This window comes from Schistocerca cancellata, chromosome 2 (genome assembly GCF_023864275.1).
Source record: "Schistocerca cancellata isolate TAMUIC-IGC-003103 chromosome 2, iqSchCanc2.1, whole genome shotgun sequence".
Taxonomy (NCBI): Eukaryota; Metazoa; Arthropoda; class Insecta; order Orthoptera; family Acrididae; genus Schistocerca; species Schistocerca cancellata.
The window spans coordinates 135,765,849-135,787,079 of NC_064627.1; the positions used below are offsets into that span (position 1 = coordinate 135,765,849).

At 39.4% G+C, this 21,231-nt stretch overlaps 1 protein-coding gene across 1 annotated transcript in view; it reads left to right on the forward strand.

The window, feature by feature from the left end:
- Window positions 1–21,231, forward strand: part of LOC126161408 (smoothened homolog) — a 114,119-nt gene that overhangs the window by 55,725 nt on the left and 37,163 nt on the right. Inside the window, exon 6 of the mRNA XM_049917189.1 lies at window positions 15,270–15,388. Within this exon, the coding sequence (XP_049773146.1) occupies window positions 15,270–15,388 (119 nt within the window). The remainder of the gene's footprint in view (window positions 1–15,269; window positions 15,389–21,231) is intronic.

The window sequence follows — 21,231 nt, forward strand, 5'->3', positions numbered from 1 at the left end:
CTTGTATAGACCCTCTATACACTCCTTCCACCTTTCTGCTTCCCCTTCTTTGCTTAGAACTGAGTTTCCATCTGAGCTCTTTGATATTCATACAAGTGGTTCTCTTTTCTCCAAAGGTCTCTTTAATTTTCCTGTAGGCAGTATCTATCTTACCCCTAGTGAGATAAGCCTCTACATCCTTACATTTGTCCTCTAGCCATCCCTGCTTACCCATTTTGCACTTCCTGTCAATCTCATTTTTGAGAAATTTGTATTCCTTTTTGTCTGCTTCATTTACTGCTTTTTTATATTTTCTCCTTTCATCAATTAAATTCAATATATCTTCTGTTACCCAAGGATTTCTACTAGCCCTCCTCTTTTTCTACTTTATCCTCTGCTGCCTTCACTATTTCAAGCTACCCATGGCATTAGGTGTGTGTAATTCCTTCAACAGTGCAGAATCTCTGTTTCATAGGACTATTTTGTTCTGTGGATGTTTCTTTAGTTTCTGGAAAGTATTTGGGCTTTGGAAATTTCCAAAAGCAATAAAACAAATGCTAAACAAAACAAAACTAAAGCAGCACAGTCATTGAACTTCAAAATGAGTAAGAATCTCATCCTGCCATTATATGTACTGACATTACGATCGCCATGGAATATGATGAATTGACAAGGGGAGGCCGCCAATTGTGAAATTCAGATTCGATTCATACTGCGCATAATAAAAGCTCATGGCCAGAGGTGTAATGTGGCAAAGTACCAAGATGCACTTCTCAGCCATTGTCGAGAAAATCGACAGTTAAAAGAAACCATTGCGGTGAAATGCTCTCTACGATTTACAATTTCCTACAGCGTCGTGGCGCAGCGGTAAGCGATTATATATGTAAAAAAAATTCCCGGCAATCAGTTGCAACAATTATGCATATAATAAGTTGTTGAATGTCATTTGTCGTGGAAAAACTAGCGACTTCGAACATGATTATGTTTTCCGCAAACAAAGTTGTATTTCACAAATGTTATTAATTGTCTTCGTAATGTTTACACGTGTAGTTAACAGAAGACGTAGAAACGATATTCCGAAACGAATACGTATAGTGTAAGTCAAACGTTCGAATTAGAGTAGAGACCCCACGATATATATATACAGGGTGATTCAAAAAGAATACCACAACTTTAAAAATGTGTATTTAATGAAAGAAACATAATATAACCTTCTGTTATACATCATTACAAAGAGTATTTAAAAAGGTTTTTTTTTCACTCAAAAACAAGTTCAGAGATGTTCAATATGGCCCCCTCCAGACACACGAGCAATATCAACCCGATACTCCAACTCGTTCCACACTCTCTGTAGCATATCAGGCGTAACAGTTTGGATAGCTGCTGTTATTTCTCGTTTCAAATCATCAATGGTGGCTGGGAGAGCTGGCCGAAACACCATATCCTTAACATACCCCCATAAGAAAAAATCGCAGGGGGTAAGATCAGGGCTTCTTGGAGGCCAGTGATGAAGTGCTCTGTCACGGGCTGCCTGGCAGCCGATCCATCGCCTCGGGTAGTTGACGTTCTCTGTAAACTGTTTATACCAACGTTTAATACACCACCTCTCAGGAGGTTTAAAACCATACTTCGTTCGAAATGCACGCTGAACAACTGTCGTCGATTCACTTCTGCCGTACTCAATAACACAAAAAGCTTTCTGTTGAGCGGTCAACAGCGCCTCAAGCGAACAAATGTACAACTAAATGAAACTTTATAGCTCCCTTAATTCGCCGACAGATAGTGTTAGCTCTGCCTTTTGTCGTTGCAGAGTTTTAAATTCCTAAAGTTGTGGTATTATTTTTGAATCACCCTATATATATATATTACAAATTATTATAATTAATTACAATATTAATTACAAAAAATAAATACTAAAAAAAAGAAGGTTGCGTGGCGCGAGATTCGATCCGGCGACCTTCGGATTACGAACCCGAGCTACCGCTGTGCCACGACGCTGTAGGAAGTTGTAAATCGTAGAGAGCATTTCACCGCAACGGTTTCTTTTAACTGTCGATTTTCTCGACAACGGCTGAGAAGTGCATCTTGGTGCTTTTCCACATTACACCTCTGGCCATGAGCTTTTATTATGCGCAGTATGAATCGAATCTGAATTTCACAATTGGCGGCCTCCCCTTGTGAGTGTAAGAGGGAATTTGAAAAAAGCAACAAAACTAAAAGGAGCAAAATGGCAAAGAGCGAATGTCATCCATATCCAACATTAATGTGACAGTTGGCATGACTCAATGCTTCGACATGTCATATGTTACCTGAGGTGAATGTGCTGGCCACCCCAACTTTTGCTCATCTCTCACATTTTCTCCTTTCTCAGATTCTTGGCACCAACACCACATTTGTTTTCATGACATAACACCTGCTCCATAAACTTTCACTAGTTGTCTTGTTTTCTTTCAATCCAGTGTCTTCACGTTGTGACTGTATTTTGAAGTGCAGCAGCACAGATACCTGCATGAGCTGTTGCGGTTTGAAAGCTTTGATCATTTCTTCTATCTAGATATGGATTTTGAGCCACACAGGGTATTTGTACATCTGTAAGATCTCTCAATACATTAGGTTTTTAACCACCATTGTATGTATACCTCAGATTGAGCTCAACGATGTGATGTATGTATGTGTGTGTGTGTGTGTGTGTGTGTGTGACATGATGTGACAGTACTAGCCTCAAAGGTGCAGGCTTTCAGTCAGAATTTAACTGATAAAACTAGATTGATTTCCTCCATCCAAATAACAGCGAGTGATCTTATTCCAACCTACAGATTGTATAATGCATATACAGTAAAACCCCTTTTTAATGAATCTCAGGGGACCAAAAAATTTGTGCCTTAAAAGAGGGTTTTCCTTAAATAAGGGTTTAGGTCAAAATGCACTAAATAAGTGTTCCAGAATCAAAATTGGAACCTAGGCTATTTGGGCCATATAAATACTCCATAATCACAAACTCACCGTGTGCTGCATACAAAAATACAGTGAACATGAAAATGTTTCTTGGCAAATTTAAAACTACTAGATATACACTCCTGGAAATGGAAAAAAGAACACATTGACACCGGTGTGTCAGACCCACCATACTTGCTCCGGACACTGCGAGAGGGCTGTACAAGCAATGATCACACGCACGGCACAGCGGACACACCAGGAACCGCGGTGTTGACCGTCGAATGGCGCTAGCTGCGCAGCATTTGTGCACCGCCGCCGTCAGTGTCAGCCAGTTTGCCGTGGCATACGGAGCTCCATCGCAGTCTGGTAGCATGCCGCGACAGCGTGGACGTGAACCGTATGTGCAGTTGACGGACTTTGAGCGAGAGCGTATAGTGGGCATGCGGAAGGCCGGGTGGACGTACCGCCGAATTGCTCAACACGTGGGGTGTGAGGTCTCCACAGTACATCGATGTTGTCGCCAGTGGTCGGCGGAAGGTGCACGTACTCGTCGACCTGGGACCGGACCGCAGCGACGCACGGATGCACGCCAAGACCGTAGGATCCTACGCAGTGCCGTAGGGGACCGCACCGCCACTTCCCAGCAAATTAGGGACATTGTTGCTCCTGGGGTATCGGCGAGGACCATTTGCAACCGTCTCCATGAAGCTGGGCTACGGTCCCGCACACCGTTAGGCCGTCTTCCGCTCATGCCCCAACATCGTGCAGCCAGCCTCCAGTGGTGTAGCGACAGGCGTGAATGGAGGGACGAATGGAGACGTGTCGTCTTCAGCGATGAGAGTCGCTTCTGCCTTGGTACCAATGATGGTCGTATGCGTGTTTGGCGCCGTGCAGGTGAGCGCCACAATCAGGACTGCATACGACCGAGGCACACAGGGCCAACACCCGGCATCATGGTGTGGGGAGCGATCTCCTACACTGGCCGTACACCACTGGTGATCGTCGAGGGGACACTGAATAGTGCACGGTACATCCAAACCGTCATCGAACCCATCGTTCTACCATTCCTAGACCGGCAAGGGAACTTGCTGTTCCAACAGGACAATGCACGTCCGCATGTATCCCGTGCCACCCAATGTGCTCTAGAAGGTGTAAGTCAACTACCCTGGCCAGCAAGATCTCCGGATCTGTCCCCCATTGAGCATGTTTGGGACTGGATGAAGCGTCGTCTCACGCGGTCTGCACGTCCAGCACGAACGCTGGTCCAACTGAGGCGCCAGGTGGAAATGGCATGGCAAGCCGTTCCACAGGACTACATCCAGCATCTCTACGATCGTCTCCATGGGAGAATAGCAGCCTGCATTGCTGCGAAAGGTGGATATACACTGTACTAGTGCCGACATTGTGCATGCTCTGTTGCCTGTGTCTATGTGCCTGTGGTTCTGTCAGTGTGATCATGTGATGTATCTGACCCCAGGAATGTGTCAATAAAGTTTCCCCTTCCTGGGACAATGAATTCACGGTGTTCTTATTTCAATTTCCAGGAGTGTATTTATAACACTTTTTTTTTTTTAATCTGAAGATGTTTTGGATGTTAGATCACATCAAAAGTCACCAACTGGTATCTTGATTTAAAAGGAGAAAATTTTATTTAGCTAATGGCAATCAATGAATTGGATATCACAATAATGAATAAAAGTGCTATACTGTCTTTATTTCTGAAAAAAATCTAGAAGAGTAGTCTGCTGCTTCCTTCCAGCACAGCGTACTCCTAGAAGTTGTCGCTGCAGCTGGTTAATGCTGTTAAGAACTGACTCATCCACAAAGAAGGATGAAAAATACCTTCTAACAGTCTCAATTCCTTCCACAGCTGCAGAAAAACTTGGTGTTGGTGAGTCCACATCATCATCATCATCATCATCATCATCATCATCCTCGTCACCACCACTGCCACCACCAATTCCAGGTTTTTCACCAATAGCAGCAGCAAACAGCTGACTCATGTCCATAGTGGGTGTAGAAATAAGTACATTATCATCACATTATCATCTTGAAATGTCACAGTCTCAGGAACATTTATAACATTCTAATCTTCTTCAGGGATATCTTCCTCCACAAACGATGTTACATCACAGCCAGCATTTGCAAAGCAGTTTATATGACAGTCTGCTGTGTGACTGCATTCCAGGCGGGAACAAACATATGCATGGCCTGTAAAATCTTCAATTTCATAACTTGCTTCCTCTGCAAGAATGAAATTGATTTCTGCACTAGAGCCATTCTATATTAGCTTTAACTGAATGGATTATGCCTAAGTCCAGTGGTTGCAAGTGACTTGTGCAGTTAGCAGGAAGGTACACACCATTTATATTTCTTAAAAATGAGGTACCTTTGGGATGAGCAGGGCATCTATCTAGGATAAGTACAATCTTTCTTCCTGCTGCACCCATCTTTGAGTCCAAGCTCCTCAGAAACGTTATAAAAATATCTGTCGTCATCCAGGCATTTTTGTTAAACTCATATTTGCCCGGATGTGTCTTTATGTTCTTAAAACACCTTGGAGTTTTAAATTTACCACTAATTAAAGATGGCAACTTTTCACTTCCGTCATTGTTGACGCACAATAACGCTGTCATTCTCTCTTTACTTTTTTGTTCCCCATGACAATTTTCACCTTTCATTGAAAGTGTTTTAGATGGAAGGATGTTATAAAATACACCAGTCTCATTGGCATTAAAAATGTTTTTGAAATCATACCCTTGAATCAGACGTGGCAAAGTATAACTTTTCCAATGCTCCACACTTTCATTGTTCACAGATACAGTTTCTCTACTTAAATTTGGTGTTGAGAGATTGTGATGTTTTTTTAAAATGATCTAGCCGGCCATTAGATGCACTGAAGTTATTATAACCCATCCTCAGTGCAATTTCTCACGCCTTCTCTCGTAACACATTGTCACCTATGGGAATATCTCTGGCTCTTATTCCCTGAAACCAGTCTGAAAGAGCAGTTTCTGTGGCTTTGAAAGCAGACTCACAAATATTCTTCCTTTTTGATGAACATGAACTGTGTGCTTCTAAATTTAATAAAGCCTCCTTATTTTTTTATTATTCTGCACAAAGCTGATGGCGCCAAATCGTTCTTCTTTGCAATGTCGCCTAATTTCATACAGGTATTGCGATTCTCTTCACAATCCCGAATAATTGTTGGCTTCTGCTGTATCATCAGTTTTCTTCATTTGCTGGCCATATTACATGTACAAAACACTATTGTAAGTAGACGACAAAACTACAGTATACACTTAATGCTTTCACTTTATAGTGTCAGACACAACAGCTGGAGCACGGTAGTGTGGAAGAATTGTGTTTTCAAATGGGCAGTTTGACATTCACCAATCTCAATAACTTCACAACTATCGATACGAGACCAATATCCGAATGCTAACGTAAACATCAATTTTAAGAATGCAAATGATCAAAGCCTAATGTTACGATTTAATGTCCGAAAACAAGAAGTGCAGCTGCAGACTGTATTTTAATTTGCGAATTGTAACACACTTATTCCTTAAAAGCAGGATTTAAAAGAAAGCGTGATTCGTTCAAACCGAATTTCAGAAACACTGTTTTTATGGCATTATCACCAGGACCAACGAAAGCGGGTTCGTTAATACAGGGTTTTACTGTATGTGTGGTCAGAAAGTATTTGAAACTCAAAGATGTGCTACACACATTGACAACCAAAGTTAAATTTGAGAGAGCTGTTTGAGAAACAGAGCTTTCACTGTTGCTGCAAATGGATTTGTGATGGCTCTTCTTACAATATGAACAAAAGTAGTTCCCCTTCTTCACACAGTCCTTAATACTATAACCACAGTTGAGACACAGAAAACAACAGTTATTCAATTTCAGTATTGTGATACATTCAGTCCTATGTTTTCCTTTCCTGAAAACTGCTCCTTATTTGCATAATCTATCCAGCACTTACGTGTATCATCAGGGAAAGCACATAGCATTCTTGGGCACTTACACATACATATGCATTACACTGAAGTTGCAACAGCCATGGAATAGTGCCTAATACCATGGCAGGCCTCCTTTTGCCCAGTTTAGTGCAGCAACTTGAGGTGATATGAAGAAATACTTAACTACGCTGCCTCTATAGACATCCATAATTGTGAAAGTGTTGCCGATGCAGTATTTTGGACACGAACTGAAATCTCAATCACGTCTCATAAATGTTTGATAGCTTTCATGTTGGGTGATCAGGGTGGTCAAATCATTCACTTGAATTGTTCAGAATGTTCTTCAAACGAATCACGAGCAATTGTAACCCGGTGACATTGTGCACCATTGTTTGGGAACATGAAGTCCATGAATGGCTGCAAACACTCTCCAAGTAGCTGAATATAACAGTTTCCTGTCAGTGGCCAAGCTGGGTAATGTAGTGGTTAGCATACTGGACTTGCATTCATGAGGATGACAGTTCAAACCCATGTCTGGTCATCCACAGTTAGGTTTTCTATGATTTCCCTCAATCGCTTAAGGCAAATCCCGGGATGGCTCCTCTGGAAAGGCACAGCCTCTTCATCCTTCCCAAATTTGAGCTTGTGCTCTGTCCCTCCTGCTCCTCATCTTCCAGTCCCTGGACCAGAGGACCCAGTCCATTCCATATAAACACAGTCTACACCATTATAGAGCCTCCACCAGCTTGCATAGTACGTTGTTGACAACTTGGGCGCAGGGCTACATGGGGTCTGCACCACACTCAAACCCTACCATCACTGTTACCAACTGAAATTAGGACTCATCTGACCAGGCCATGGTTTTCCAGTGATATAGGATCCAAACAATTTGATCATGAGCCCAGGAGAGTCGCTGCAGGAAATGTCATGCTGTTAGCAAAGGCACTTAAGTCTGTCATCTGTTGCTATAGGTCATTAATGCCACATTTTGCTGCACTGTCATATTGGAGATGTTGATCGCACTTCCACATTGATTTCTATGGTTATTTCACACAGTGTTGCTTGTTTGTTGTCGCTCAAAACTCTATGCCGACACTGCTGCTCTTGGTCGTTACATGAGGGCCATTGGCCATTGTGTTGTCTATAGTGAGAAATGATTGAAATTTGGTACTCTCGGTACACTCTTGACTCTGTGGAATATTGAATTCTTTAACAATTTCTGAAATGGAATGTCCTATGCTTCTAGCTCGAACTACCATTCCATGTTCAGAGTCCATTAATTCTCACCGTGTGACTATAATCACATCATAAATCTTTTCACATGAATCACCTGAATGCACATGACAGCTCCACCATTTCACTGCCCTTTTCTACCTTGTGTATATGTGCCTATCACTCTCCCATGACTTTTGTCACCTCATTGTAATGTTTTCCCTCGGTGACTGAAGGCATGAATTCTTGAGTTAAAGTCCATGAATGTAGTATTTATGGTTTTTGATGAGACAATTTGAATGAGTTTTATTTAACAGAGATAGCTGAGGTGAGCTGGGACTATCCGATTTCAGTCTCCATAATCATTGTTGAGGATTCTCCTAACGTCTTCGTTGGTTGCAGCCATCTTTGAGACACCATCCACAAGCAAGTTTGCTTCTTCAAAATACCTTTCAAGAAATTGATGCTTAGTAACGGTTAACAGGGTAGGGTTATCTCTAATGAAGGATTTAAGCTGCTCCAGAAATGGGTCTAGCTTTCAGTGTCACCTGAAAAGGCTGTAGTTTAAGTGGCTGTCAGTTTTATAGAAGTTGTGCGTTCTATATGCTTGCATGGAATTGATGTAGAAGGCTTACTCTGAATTCCCCTTGCAATCTTCTGAACAGTAAACTTTGCTTTGTTTATGTACTCTCCGGAAATGACACTCTTGAGTTTCATAACCATTGTACAACAAGAATTTATGAATGGTGTCACATTAATGCAGCTGAAACACTAACATCTCTTCTGAGTGACTCTTATACTACTCTTTTTCCTTGAGCACTGAGTAATCTTAAACAAGTGTATGATAGCTAGAAAAAGTGTGATATTTGCCTTTTCCAGTGATCTCTTTCTTTAAAGATTGTGCTACCATATTTGTAGGTGCCAGCAGCTACTACCAAAGATCATTAGAAACAGATAGCGCAGTATGTTGCAGAACTCAAAAGTTTCTAGCATATGTCACGAACTGTAACAACATATGTTGTTAGGGCTATAGATTAACAATATAACAGCTTTTTGAAACTGCTATGTAGTATTAACATAGCATATCTTTTCACAAACTTTTCGAGCCTTACATGTAGCCAATACAAAGAGGCAGTGATTAGTATCTCTCTATGTGTATAATAATAATAATAATAATAATAATAATAATAATAATAGTTATAACTATCTTGCACATTATTTGGCTCTTTAGTGGGTCCAGGAGCAAGGAACGATGCTGTTCATTAACAGAGGATTCAGATGTTAATTTATACTGCATCTAATATAAAATAGTAAAAATAATACATAACTTTGTTGCTATAGTTGCAGTGTCAGATGCTAAGAGTAGATTTGAATTTAGAAATATAAAGAAATACAAAAGATTTATAAATCTGTCTCTTTTTCCATAAATGCCTATTCAGTAGATCATGAGCACTCGCCACTATAAAAGTCCGTAAATGTTACCCAACAGGCAAACACACAAAATGGGCTCAGTGTATCAATGTTCGAATTTAGTACACCCGCCGCTGGAGCTCCGGACAGGGGATGCTAGCATCTCATTGGCAGTGGCGTAATCATTCATGGCGCAGTGGTGGCTGTAGGAAACATGGGGGCGTAACTGGTGGCACGCATATTTGAAAGTACGGCTGACTGGATAGCGACCAATACTGCAATAATAATAATGTTGATGTCATATGATTCAGCTGTCTGATAAAAGTCTTTCTATTGTAAGCCATTTCTCTGAGCAATAGACCAGTGTTTCCAGGTGGTCACTCATCCAAGTGCAAACCAGCCTAACTTCAGTAGTCAGGGGAGAACCGATGTATCTAGCATGGCATGACATCCGTCAGTCTCATCAGTGCTTGGGTAGAAACTGTGATTGCTTGCAAGCAGCAAACAAAGTTTCCTTCGGATCTCTTGAACCTGAGTTGCAGCACTGACATATTGAAAATAACACAGATTAATTTGCAACACATGTTACTTACTCCACTAACAATTACTTTATTGAAAGAGTAGTCTAAACAATGAATTGTGTGTCAAGGAATACAAATGTGAATGAAATTTAACAGGAACCTAAATTCATTTATTTCTGTGCTAACTGGATGTTGAATGCAGCTATTTGAGCATGCTGGCCAAAGATTGTTGTTTTATTTCTTGACTAACTACAAGACAATGGTCACACAGTATCACTAAGTCTTTCTAGTTCTACATCCATATGAATCAATTACAAGTTCCAGGTTACTGGAAAATAACAAAATGAATTGCTTCAAAACCAGTGCAAAACATTTCAGAACTCAAGGGTATTCCGAATTTTGATGAGTTTACTAAAACTTTTCTGCTGTCACAACAGTGGAGACCTTGAACGAAGTTGATTGTGTTCAGGCATGCCACCACTGATGATAAAAATTATGAATGAATTACATGATCACTCCTAAGGTAGAAACTCCTGTTACCATATGTAAGAGCAACTAGTTTCCAATGTAAAATGAAACACAGTTTTATATACTCTGTATCTGAAGTGACACATAGTGCACCAGCACTTATGTTACCACTCAGTGTTATGGAGATAAATGTGCTGCAAATGTGACAATGTATTTTGATGAACAGTACATTAAATCTGTAGTTTAATGGGAGATAATCTGCACTTTTGGTTGCTACATGTCTGTTTTTACAGAGAAATGTGTTCATTGTGACAGATAAAGGATTTTAGGAGCAGTTTTCCAAATAATTGTCAATGTCCTGCAGGATATATACAGTAAATGCATCTTCATAATTTTAATTTAATATGTTGGTAATAATTTTCTTATGGGCTCACACAGAAATAAGAGGATCCCATGTAGAAAAATAATAACAAACTCTTCATCAGCAATAACATAAACACAGGCATGTCTCGTTAACCTCCACAATTGCAGTTAGATCAGTTACACAGACACAAGACTTTTGAATGCAATATTAATTGGTAGCTGTTGTGCAGTTTGATAACCAGTGACCACTCTTTATTCCAGCTCACCATTAAACACTCCCACTGTAAGTTTTACAGAATTAATTTTTACGACATAACAGACCATAGTTTGGACGGCTGTCCAAGATGCCCAATCACAGAAGTAGTCTATTACCATTGTATAAAAGATCCTGGCACTGGAATCCATTGAGGTGTAGGTCATTGAGCATTGTTCATCATGGACTGCTCACTGCTTGCAGAGGTCTCTGAAGGCACTGGTGTCCAGGAGGTGAAGTGGCTTCAAGTGGGTCCTGTTCAGCACTGGAACTGTTTGCTGTCTGTCTGTACAGTTGCTTCAGAGATATGACGCTTGGTCAGCTCAGCAAACTGAACTGCTTTTGTAGTGCTCAAGCAGGACCCTAAATACCTGCCAAGCAGAAAGCTATCCGTGTGTTGCTCTGAGTGCACATGATTCATGGAGGGACAGCACTGCTCTAGATTGCAGTGCTGTTAATGGTGACTGCAGTGCTGCTGGTGAGGTGGCACCTCTCATGGCATTCCCAGTACATCAAGTTCCCATCTTACGTTTCCATCATAGCTGCAGGAGGCTACTCTGTTTATATTATTGTCAGGAATCTTCCATACACACAATGAGCACAGTGCCCAGTATTTGGATTACCAGACCAGTATTTGGATTACCAGATGAGTATTTGGATTACCATCATGTACTCCAGTGGGAGATGCTTGTAGCACTGGAATCCATCCACCCATCAGTCACAGTTGTTTGCAGGGTAGCTGTGGTGGCAGGCAAATAGTCAGGGTATACCACTGAAAAAAGACTTATTACAGTTATGTAAGGGTCATCTAATGAAGTATTACAGTATTGTACAGCTGTGATAGCTAATTGTGTCAGGTATCATTACATCAGTGACATGATAGGTTGCTACTCACCATATAACGGAGATGTTGAGTCACAGATAGGTGCAACAAAAAGACTGTCAAAAAAGTAAGCTTTTCCACCAAAAAAGGCTTTCACCTAAATTTTTGTGTGTGTGTGTGGGTGTGTGGGTGGGTGGGTGGCTGCGCGCACGTGTGCGTCATTTTGTCTAATTTGGATAAAGGCCTTTTTGGCTGAAAGCTATCTTGTTTGACTGTCTTTTTGTTGTGCCTATCTGTGACTTAACATCTCCACTATATGGTGAGTAGCAATCTATTGTTTTTATAATATTGTCATTATTCCACCCTGGATTTTCCATTATACGTATATACATACACAGTTGTGTGTGTGTGTGTGTGTGTGTGTGTGTGTGTGTGTGTGTGTGTGTGTGTGTGTGAAAAAGGACAATATTAACTGATAACCGATCAGTCATTGTGTTGATATACAGCAATTGTCATGGCCAACTGTTGCATTTGGCAATGCCATAAGCACTCAGTTATTTATTTCAACTCGTGTACTTGCTCCTCGTTCTATGCTGGTGTTATCCACTTGTACTCAACAGTAGCTTCTGTTGGCATGTAGTTTGATGATACAGGCACAATATGTAATTATGGAACAATTTTGTCACCCACTGCACGGAGAACAATGCAGAACTACTAACAGTTCACTTGGATATGTGCTTAGTGACATCTGTAGATAAATATATTACATGATGGTAAAATTTTAATCTCAACAGATCCAAGTGATGAGTTTTTGGTTAATGGGGCAGCAGCAAAGACTTGCAAGTCAGGTCACCAAGCATGCGGAGACAGAGAGTATGGAGATTACCGTATTTACTCGAATCTAAGCCGCACTTTTTTTCCGGTTTTTGTAATCCAAAAATCCGCCTGCGGCTTAGAATAGAGTGCAAGGCAAGCGGAAGTTCTGAAAAATGTTGGTGGGTGCCGCCACAACTAACTTCTGCCGTCGAATATATGTAGCGCTACACAGGCATGCTTTTCAGGCACAAAGATAAATACTGGCACCAAATCCTCTGCGTCAATAAATAAATTTAAGAAAAAGGTGGAAAATGAGTTTTTGTTCTCCGCCCCGAGTTTCGACCACTGCATTTTCATACATTATCCAACGAAGTAAATACAAATTCCGTATTGTTCATCTTCGAATGTAGCAGCATTTCAATGTACTACGAAAATCCGATTGGCAAGACTGTTTGGGATGTTTGTCAATATGGCCAACTCTACGTTCTGAAATAAAATAAATAAATAGGACCTTATGTGAATTGTGAATCACATGCAGCATTCTCTTCACCATAAGAATAATACGAATATAAACATTTTGCCATGTATTGTTTCGTGTTTGCTGCTATCTCATTCGAATCGTGTCAGCCTAATAAATTACGAAACTAGAGTGAGACAACAGCAAACGCGGAAGTATATACATATCATGTCATGTTTATATTCGTATTATTCTTATGCCTAATAGTGATACTGTCATAAATGAAGCACAGCAATTGACTAGATTTTTAAATCTAAGATGACTCTACTTTCTGTTCATAATGTGATGTACTAAAGAGGCGCCTGCAAATATTTTCAAACAGAGAAAAATTTTCGCTAAACTCTCGTTCAGAACATCTTCTATCATACGCAGTGTATTTGGTTCTTGTTGATCATTATCAAAGGAAGCAGCAGTGTAAGTAACAACAAATAGCAGTTTCTTGCCATTGTTTCGCTAATGAGACGATTCCTCTTTTTTTATTTTTTTATTTTATTTTTTTTCTAAGCCGCAGTTGTGTGCACAAAAGCAAGCCATGCCGTGAGCGGCGACAGGCGGTAAACACGCACAATCAGAATGCGACAAACAATGCGTGACGCAGTACAGTAATGCATTTCAGCTTAGAGTGACGTAAACACCTATAACAAAGAAAACGGCAATTATCAGATCGAAGAAAAATAAGCAATCAATTCAAACCAGATGAAGCACCTGAAAAAGGAAGGGTGCCCGTATAAATACGGACGGAGCGCCTGACACATAGCAATGGCTACCTGGTAAAGCTTAACTGCTAAGGTTACTACTCGAACCAAACTACTGTAACTGTATCGTCATTCATTCGACCTAAATTGTCTCTCATATTACAATGGACCAACTTTGTTTCGATTTGGAGATGCGGCCTAAAACTTTTCTCTCCCCTTGAATTTAGATTCTCAAATTTCAGGTGCGGCTTAGATTCGGGAAAATTTTTTTTTCCTTGATTTTGAGTCTCATTTTTCAGGTGCGGCTTAGATTCGAGTAAATACGGTATGTCACAGGCCCCACTGGGGAGCTTAAACAAGTATACAGGGCTCATTTCTGATCAATAGTAAGGATCACAAAGATACGAGAACTTGGGGCTCATACAGAAGCATAGATATACACATTTTTCCCTCCCTCTGTTTGTGAGTGGAACGGAGAAAATGACTGGTAATGGTACAAGGTACCATATGCCATGCAACATATGGTGCTTTGCAAAGTATGTATTTAGATGTAGAAGTACTAGAAGTACATAACCCTTAATTGCTTATAAGTTGATTGAAACTTTTTGCTAACTACAATAAGAATGACAATATAGACCACAGGAATCTGCATGCTGTTGAAGTTCTATGCTGAGAGATCAAAGTTTAACATCCAGGTAGTGTAGTAGATGTCATTTCCTAAAACACACAATCTGTGGCAGACAGTCTTGTTTCCAGAGAAGTTTTGGGGAACTGAAAGCATGAATAATTAAATACTCACTGATGATTCCTTTAACGTGTTATTTCTTAACGGTAGCTATTGGACCATTTCTGCCATTAAAAGATATGTTTAATGACCAGAAAGTAGCTGGGAGCTCACAGAAGTGAGTACAAATTCTTATTTTGAAACTGTTACTAGAGCAATGATAGATGGATAAATAAAGAGAAATATAAGTACAGTATTGTTGTTGGGTGCTCTTACATAGCCATTCACTATTGCACTGTATGTGTCATAAATATTATTAGTGATTACATCTTTATATTCTAATCTTCTCACCTTCCAAATACTTGTTTCTTAATTATTTGATATTAACAGAGCTTATAATAGGACTTGTAAGAACCTAATATATATTGTCCCCATATCTAGGTTGCCGTAATGTATTTCAGTTTTATATATTACTATTATATTTTATTCATTTATCTCAGTTTATTTTTAAAGCTATATTTTTGCAACAGTTTTTATTAGAAGTAATTACTTTCTCTTTTTTAAAATAATGATTAACTTTCATTTTCAGTGCTGGAGAAAACCTGTCATGTGTAATAATCTTTGTGGTGGTTTATTATTTCTTAATGGCAGCTGTGGTGTGGTTCGTCATTCTTACATATGCGTGGCACTTAAGTTTCCAAGCATTAGGTACGTAATACATATGAAGAGCCTTTCAGTACTAAACTAAGTAGCATGCTTAGTGTAATAAAATTCCAGAATCATTTCTCAGGGTAGTAAATATTTGCTTTAGCTTGCCTGTCACTGCATAGCTGACAGTGTATCATTACTGAGGCAGTGCCTTTGAGAGGGAGAAAAATGTTGTTTTCCGGCTAATCCACAGTTTTTCTATACTACACATTGACTACATGTGAGTCATTTATTGAAAAAACCTCTTTGAAATCCTGCAGTCTTAAATTGACAGTTAAGTCACTACATACAAATAATTGAGGGTAATTTCCATTTCAAGTCACTAACAGCCTGAATAAAAACAAGAGTGGAATGCACATGCTCGCTTTGTTGTGGTCAAATACCTTTTGAAACAAATTCACAATTTTTAATTTCAGTTGGTGACTTCAAACTACCTACCGACAAAGAATTTTAGGGAAAGCTAGTTTATTTTTCCGGTCTATGTCATTGTTAAAATACCTAAGGAATATCTTTCCAGGTTTTTACACTGATGTGTGTTACTCAAATTCCGTGATGTTTCATTTGCAGTTTTATGAGTCATGCAGTCCAGTTGCATGCAATTCCATTTCATGTTTAATCTTGAATGCATTATATCTTCTTTAGATATTGTGCACTAAAACCACTTTGTCATGGAGCAACAAAAGTGCTTTCTTTAAATGTTGCTGGAAATCCAATTGAAACATTTCCCCAACAAATGTACATGTCGATAGCTGTGAAACATCATTATAATTTGGTAGGTTCACCAAAAACATTCAGAAGTAAGGCATTTTTTATTTCATCACAAGGTTATATATACGAAAAATGAGTATACACAAAATATTTTGCATTCAAGAGTAACCACAAAATAAAATATTTCTATTTGTAAAACACTGTCCTGGAAGAATCTTGAAAGTGAAGAAATGAAATGGCATAAAAGAGGTATGCTGATGCTCGGAAATTAAGAGGTAATGTTCTTTTGCTGGTCCGTAGAATAGCCAACATGCTTTGGAGCTCTCATTTACTTGATGTGCTGTTATTTCTTGGTCAAAGAGGCTAGTTGTTCAGAGGTTCAGCTCAGAAAATTGCAAATCTAAATAATAGAAATTTCCTCTGAATATTAGAACTCTTGAGTCCACTATGATCCAGTACATTAGTAAGGCCAGAGACCAACAAGAATCTGGAAAGCATCTACAGATGCATTAACTGTCGTGTGACACTCAAAATGAATTTATTTCTAGTTGTGCCTATCATGTCAGTGGTGCTGTCTTGGAACAGAGAGAAAATAAGAATCATTATTTATTTATTTTTGCTGCAACTCCTGATTCAAATTATATTGAACAAATAACATTAATTGTATGTTATATTTATTTAAGGAAACTGATAAATATTAAATAAACGAATGATTTTTGGAATTTGCAGATTATAACCAGAAAACAAGAATTGCTATTGCACATTTAATTCTATCAGTACTTGTGAAACATTCAGTTCCTATTAGTGAATGCAGCAGACAAGGCTATAATAGCAGAAGTAATATTAGAGGGTCATATGTAGGAGATCAGATGCATTTTCTTCAGTGAAATCCTCTTGTAAAATGTCCTCGATTTACATGTTGTATCCTTATGTGGAATACAAGCAACTGAGTGTTGCCATCAAGCAGACACTTTATTTGGAGATTTTTTTTTTTTTTTTTTTTTTTTTTGCAACCTGTCCAATAGCAGTCCACAATGCTAGGAAATACTGAAACCATGTGTCAGTAGATCTTTATATACATGTTTGAATGCTCAGGTTGAGGCTGCAATACCAATTGCAGCTCTCTTGGGTAAGCTTTCCATTGCTGTTGAAACTCTCGATAAGTTAAGTTTGTCATCTGAAACACGTTCTTTGGTATGGGGTGTTTTGGATTACCGTATTTACTCGAGTCTAAGCCGCACTCGAATCTAAGCCGCACCTGAAAAATGAGACTCGAAATCAAGGGAAAAAAAATTTCCCGAATCTAAGCGGCACCTGAAATTTGAGACTCGAAATTCTAGGGGAGAGAAAAGTTTTAGGCCGCATCTACAAATCGAAACAAAGTTGGTCCACTGTAATATGAGACAATTTAGGTCGAATGAATGACAATACAGCTACAGTAGTTTGGTTCGAGTCGCAAGCTTAGCAGTTAAGCTTTACCAGGTAGCCATTACTATGCGTCAGACGCTCTGTCCGTATTTATACGGGTACCCTTCCTTTTTCACGTGCTTCGTCTGTTTTGAATTGATTGCTTATTTTTCTTTGATCTGATACGCGCAGTTTTCTTTGTTATAGGTGTTTACGTCACTCTACGCTGAATATACATTACTGTACTGTGTCATGCTTTGTTTGTTGTACTCCGATACTGCGTGTTTACGGCCTGTCGCCGATCGCGGCATGGCTTGCTTTTGTGCGCGCTACCGCCGCTTACAAATTTAAAAAAAAGAGAGAGAGAGGAATCGTCTCATTAGCGAAACAATGGCAAGAGACTGCTACTTGTTGTTACTTACACTGCTGCTTTCTTTGATAATGATCAACAAGAACCAAATAATAGACTGCGTACGATAGAAGATGTTCTGAACGAGAGTTTAGCGAAAATTTTTCTCCGTTTGAAAATCTTTGCAGGCGCCTCTTTAGTACATTACATTCTGCACAGAAATTAGAGTCATCTTAGATTTAAAAATCTAGTCAATTGCTCGCTTCATTTCTGACTGTATCACTGTTTAGCATAAGAATAATACGAATATAAACATGACATGATATGTATATTCTTCCGCATTTGCTGTTGTCTCACTCTAGTTTTGTGGTTTATTACGTAGACAGGATTTAAATGAGATAGCAGCAGACACGAAACAGAACAAGGCAAAATGTTTATGTTCGTATTATTCTTATGGTGACGAGAATGCTGCATGTGATTCACAATTTATAAAAGTTCCTATTAGCAACCATCTCTTCTCACAGATAGGAAAACATTCAGAACGTAGAGTTGGCCATATTGACAAACATCCTAAACATTCTTGCCAGTCGGGTTTTCGTAGTACATTGAAATGCTACTACATTCGAAGATGAACAATACGGAATTTGTATTTACTTCGTTGGATAATGTATGAAAATGCAGTGGTCGAAACTCGGCGCGGAGAAAAAAAGCTTGTCTTCCACCTTTTTTTTAAAAAAATTTATTTACTGACGCACAGGTTTTGGCGCCAGTATTTATCTTTGTGGCTACAAAGCATGCCTCTGTAGCGCTACACATATTCGGCGGCAGAACTAAGTTATGGTGGCACCCACCGACATTTTTAAGAACTTCCGCTTGCTTTGCACTCGATTCTAAGCCGCAGGCGGTTTTTTGGATTACAAAAACCGGAAAAAAAGTGCGGCTTAGATTCGAGTAAATACGGTATGTGAGATCATTCGGCTGTTTAATCATGGCATCTGTTTAGGTAAAGTTGTGGCACCAGTTGATTAGAGAAGCAAATTACTACAAGCTCGCAATAGTACCATTGGTGTTGAGGTAAAAGACTCTGAGAGCTTAATAAGCGACTTAAAATATCTTTGCGAAAATTGAGACGCCATTCTAGTTGTTGCCAGTGCAATTAATATCAATCCTCTATTTTGGGCAGTGCACACTGAGAAGAGGAAATCATTTCATGTTGAAAGCAGGAACAAACTTATTCGAGTTAAACATATTTTATGTCATTATTAACAATCTAGTGCCTGACTTGAAAACCTGACATATATAGATAACACTGTCAATGGTGTTTTGTGAGCCTTTCTTTCTGGAAACGTTATGTCTAAAATCTTTACTGTTTCATGTCAGGTTTTCAAGTCAGGCACTAGATTTTCAATGTTATCTGCAAATAGTTTCAGGCATTAAAATATATAACATTGTTTTTCTATGAAAGCGAGGAAAAACAGGCTTCCTAATTATAGAATTGAAACTGGGATGAAATTTGAATTTGACTGGGATCATATAAGGTGGGAGGTGCCACAGGCTTCTGTTCTGGACCTTTTGCTTTTCTAGATGTATTATACCAGTGGTCTGGCATTAAACATGGTGGAGCAACTCTGTGAACCACCAAGAATATTCTTAGCCCAGAAAAAGGTCAGACTGATCTGCAGTGTCAGTTCGTAAACTTCATGTAGGCTGTTGTTCATGTCCATGAAATGTAACTGTGCCATCCTGATATAATATTGACTCATTCTGAAGAGGTGCCAACATTCATTCAGTGAAGACTAGATAGAAAATGTACCTCAATAACACTTCCTTAAGTACTGTAGAGAAGGCGTGCACTATTCATGAAGTTTATTTTTCAGTAGGTTTCCAATAGGACTGAAAAAATGGAGGGGTAAACTATGAATACACGTACAAATACAAATTGAAAGATTTCCTTCTAGCACACTCCTTCTATTCTGTAGACAAAGTGACTTGCACAGCAGTTGAGAACTTCTCTGTGTACTGTGATATTTATTAATGTATTCTCTCGCAGGTGTCCGCCCCCCCCTGCCCCGAGAAATTTTGGGGGAACTGCCAGATCTCTGCAATATGATTTTTGTGGAAGAATATGTTGTTGTTGTGGTCTTCAGTCATGAGACTGGTTTGATGCAGCTCTCCATGCTACTCTATCCTGTGCAAGCTTCTTTGTCTCCCAGTACCTTCTGCAACCTACATCCTTCTGAATCTGATTAGTGTATTCATCTCTTGGTCTCCCTCTACGATTTTTACCCTCCAAGCTGCCCTCCAATACTACATTGGTGATCCCTTGATAACTCAGAATATGTCCTACCAATCGATCCCTTCTTCTAGTCAAATTGTGCCGCAAAAGTCTCTTCTCCCCAATTCTATTCAATACCTCCTCATTAGTTATGTGATCTACCCATCCAATCTTCAGCATTCTTCTGTAGCACCACATTTCGAAAGCTTCTATTCTCTTCTTGTCCAAACTATTTATCATCCACGTTTCACTTCAATACATGGCTACACTCCATACAAATACTTTCAGAAACGACTTCCTGACACTTAAATCTCGATATTAACAAATTTCTCTTCTTCAGAAACGCTTTCCTTGCCATTGCCAGTCTACATTTTATATCCTCTCTACTTCGACCATCATAAGTTATTTTGCTCCCCAAATTTCCTAATCTAATTCCCTCAGCATCACCAGACTTAATTCGACTACATTCCATTATCCTTGTGTTGATTTTGTTGATGTTCACATTATATCCTCCTTTCAAGCACTGTTCATTCTGTTCAACTGCTCTTCCAAGTCCTCTGCTGTCTCTGACAGAAATACAATGTCATTGGTGAACCTCAAAATTTTTATTTCTTCTCCATGGATTTTAACCACCACTCCGAATTTTTCTTTTGTTTCCTTTACTGCTTGCTCAATGTACAGATTGAATAACTTCGGGGAAAGGCTACAACCCTGTCTCACTCCCTTCCCAACCACTGCTTCCCTTTCATGCCCCTCAACTCTTATAACTGCCGTCTGCTTTCTGTACAAATTGTAAATAGCCTTTCGCTCCCTGTATTTTATCCCTGCCATCTTCAGAATTTGAAAGAGAGCATTCCCACTCAACATTGTCAAAAGCTTTCTCTAAGTCTACAAATGCTAGGAACATAGGTTTGCCTTTCCTTAATCTTTCTTCTAAGGTGAGTTGTAAGGTCAGTATTGTCTCATGTGTTCCAATATTTCTACGGAATCCAAACTGATCTTCCCCGAGGTCCGCTTCTGCCAATTTTTCCATTCGTCTGTAAAGAATTCACATTGGTATTTTGCAGCTGTGAGTTATTAAACTGATAGTTCGGTAATTTTCAC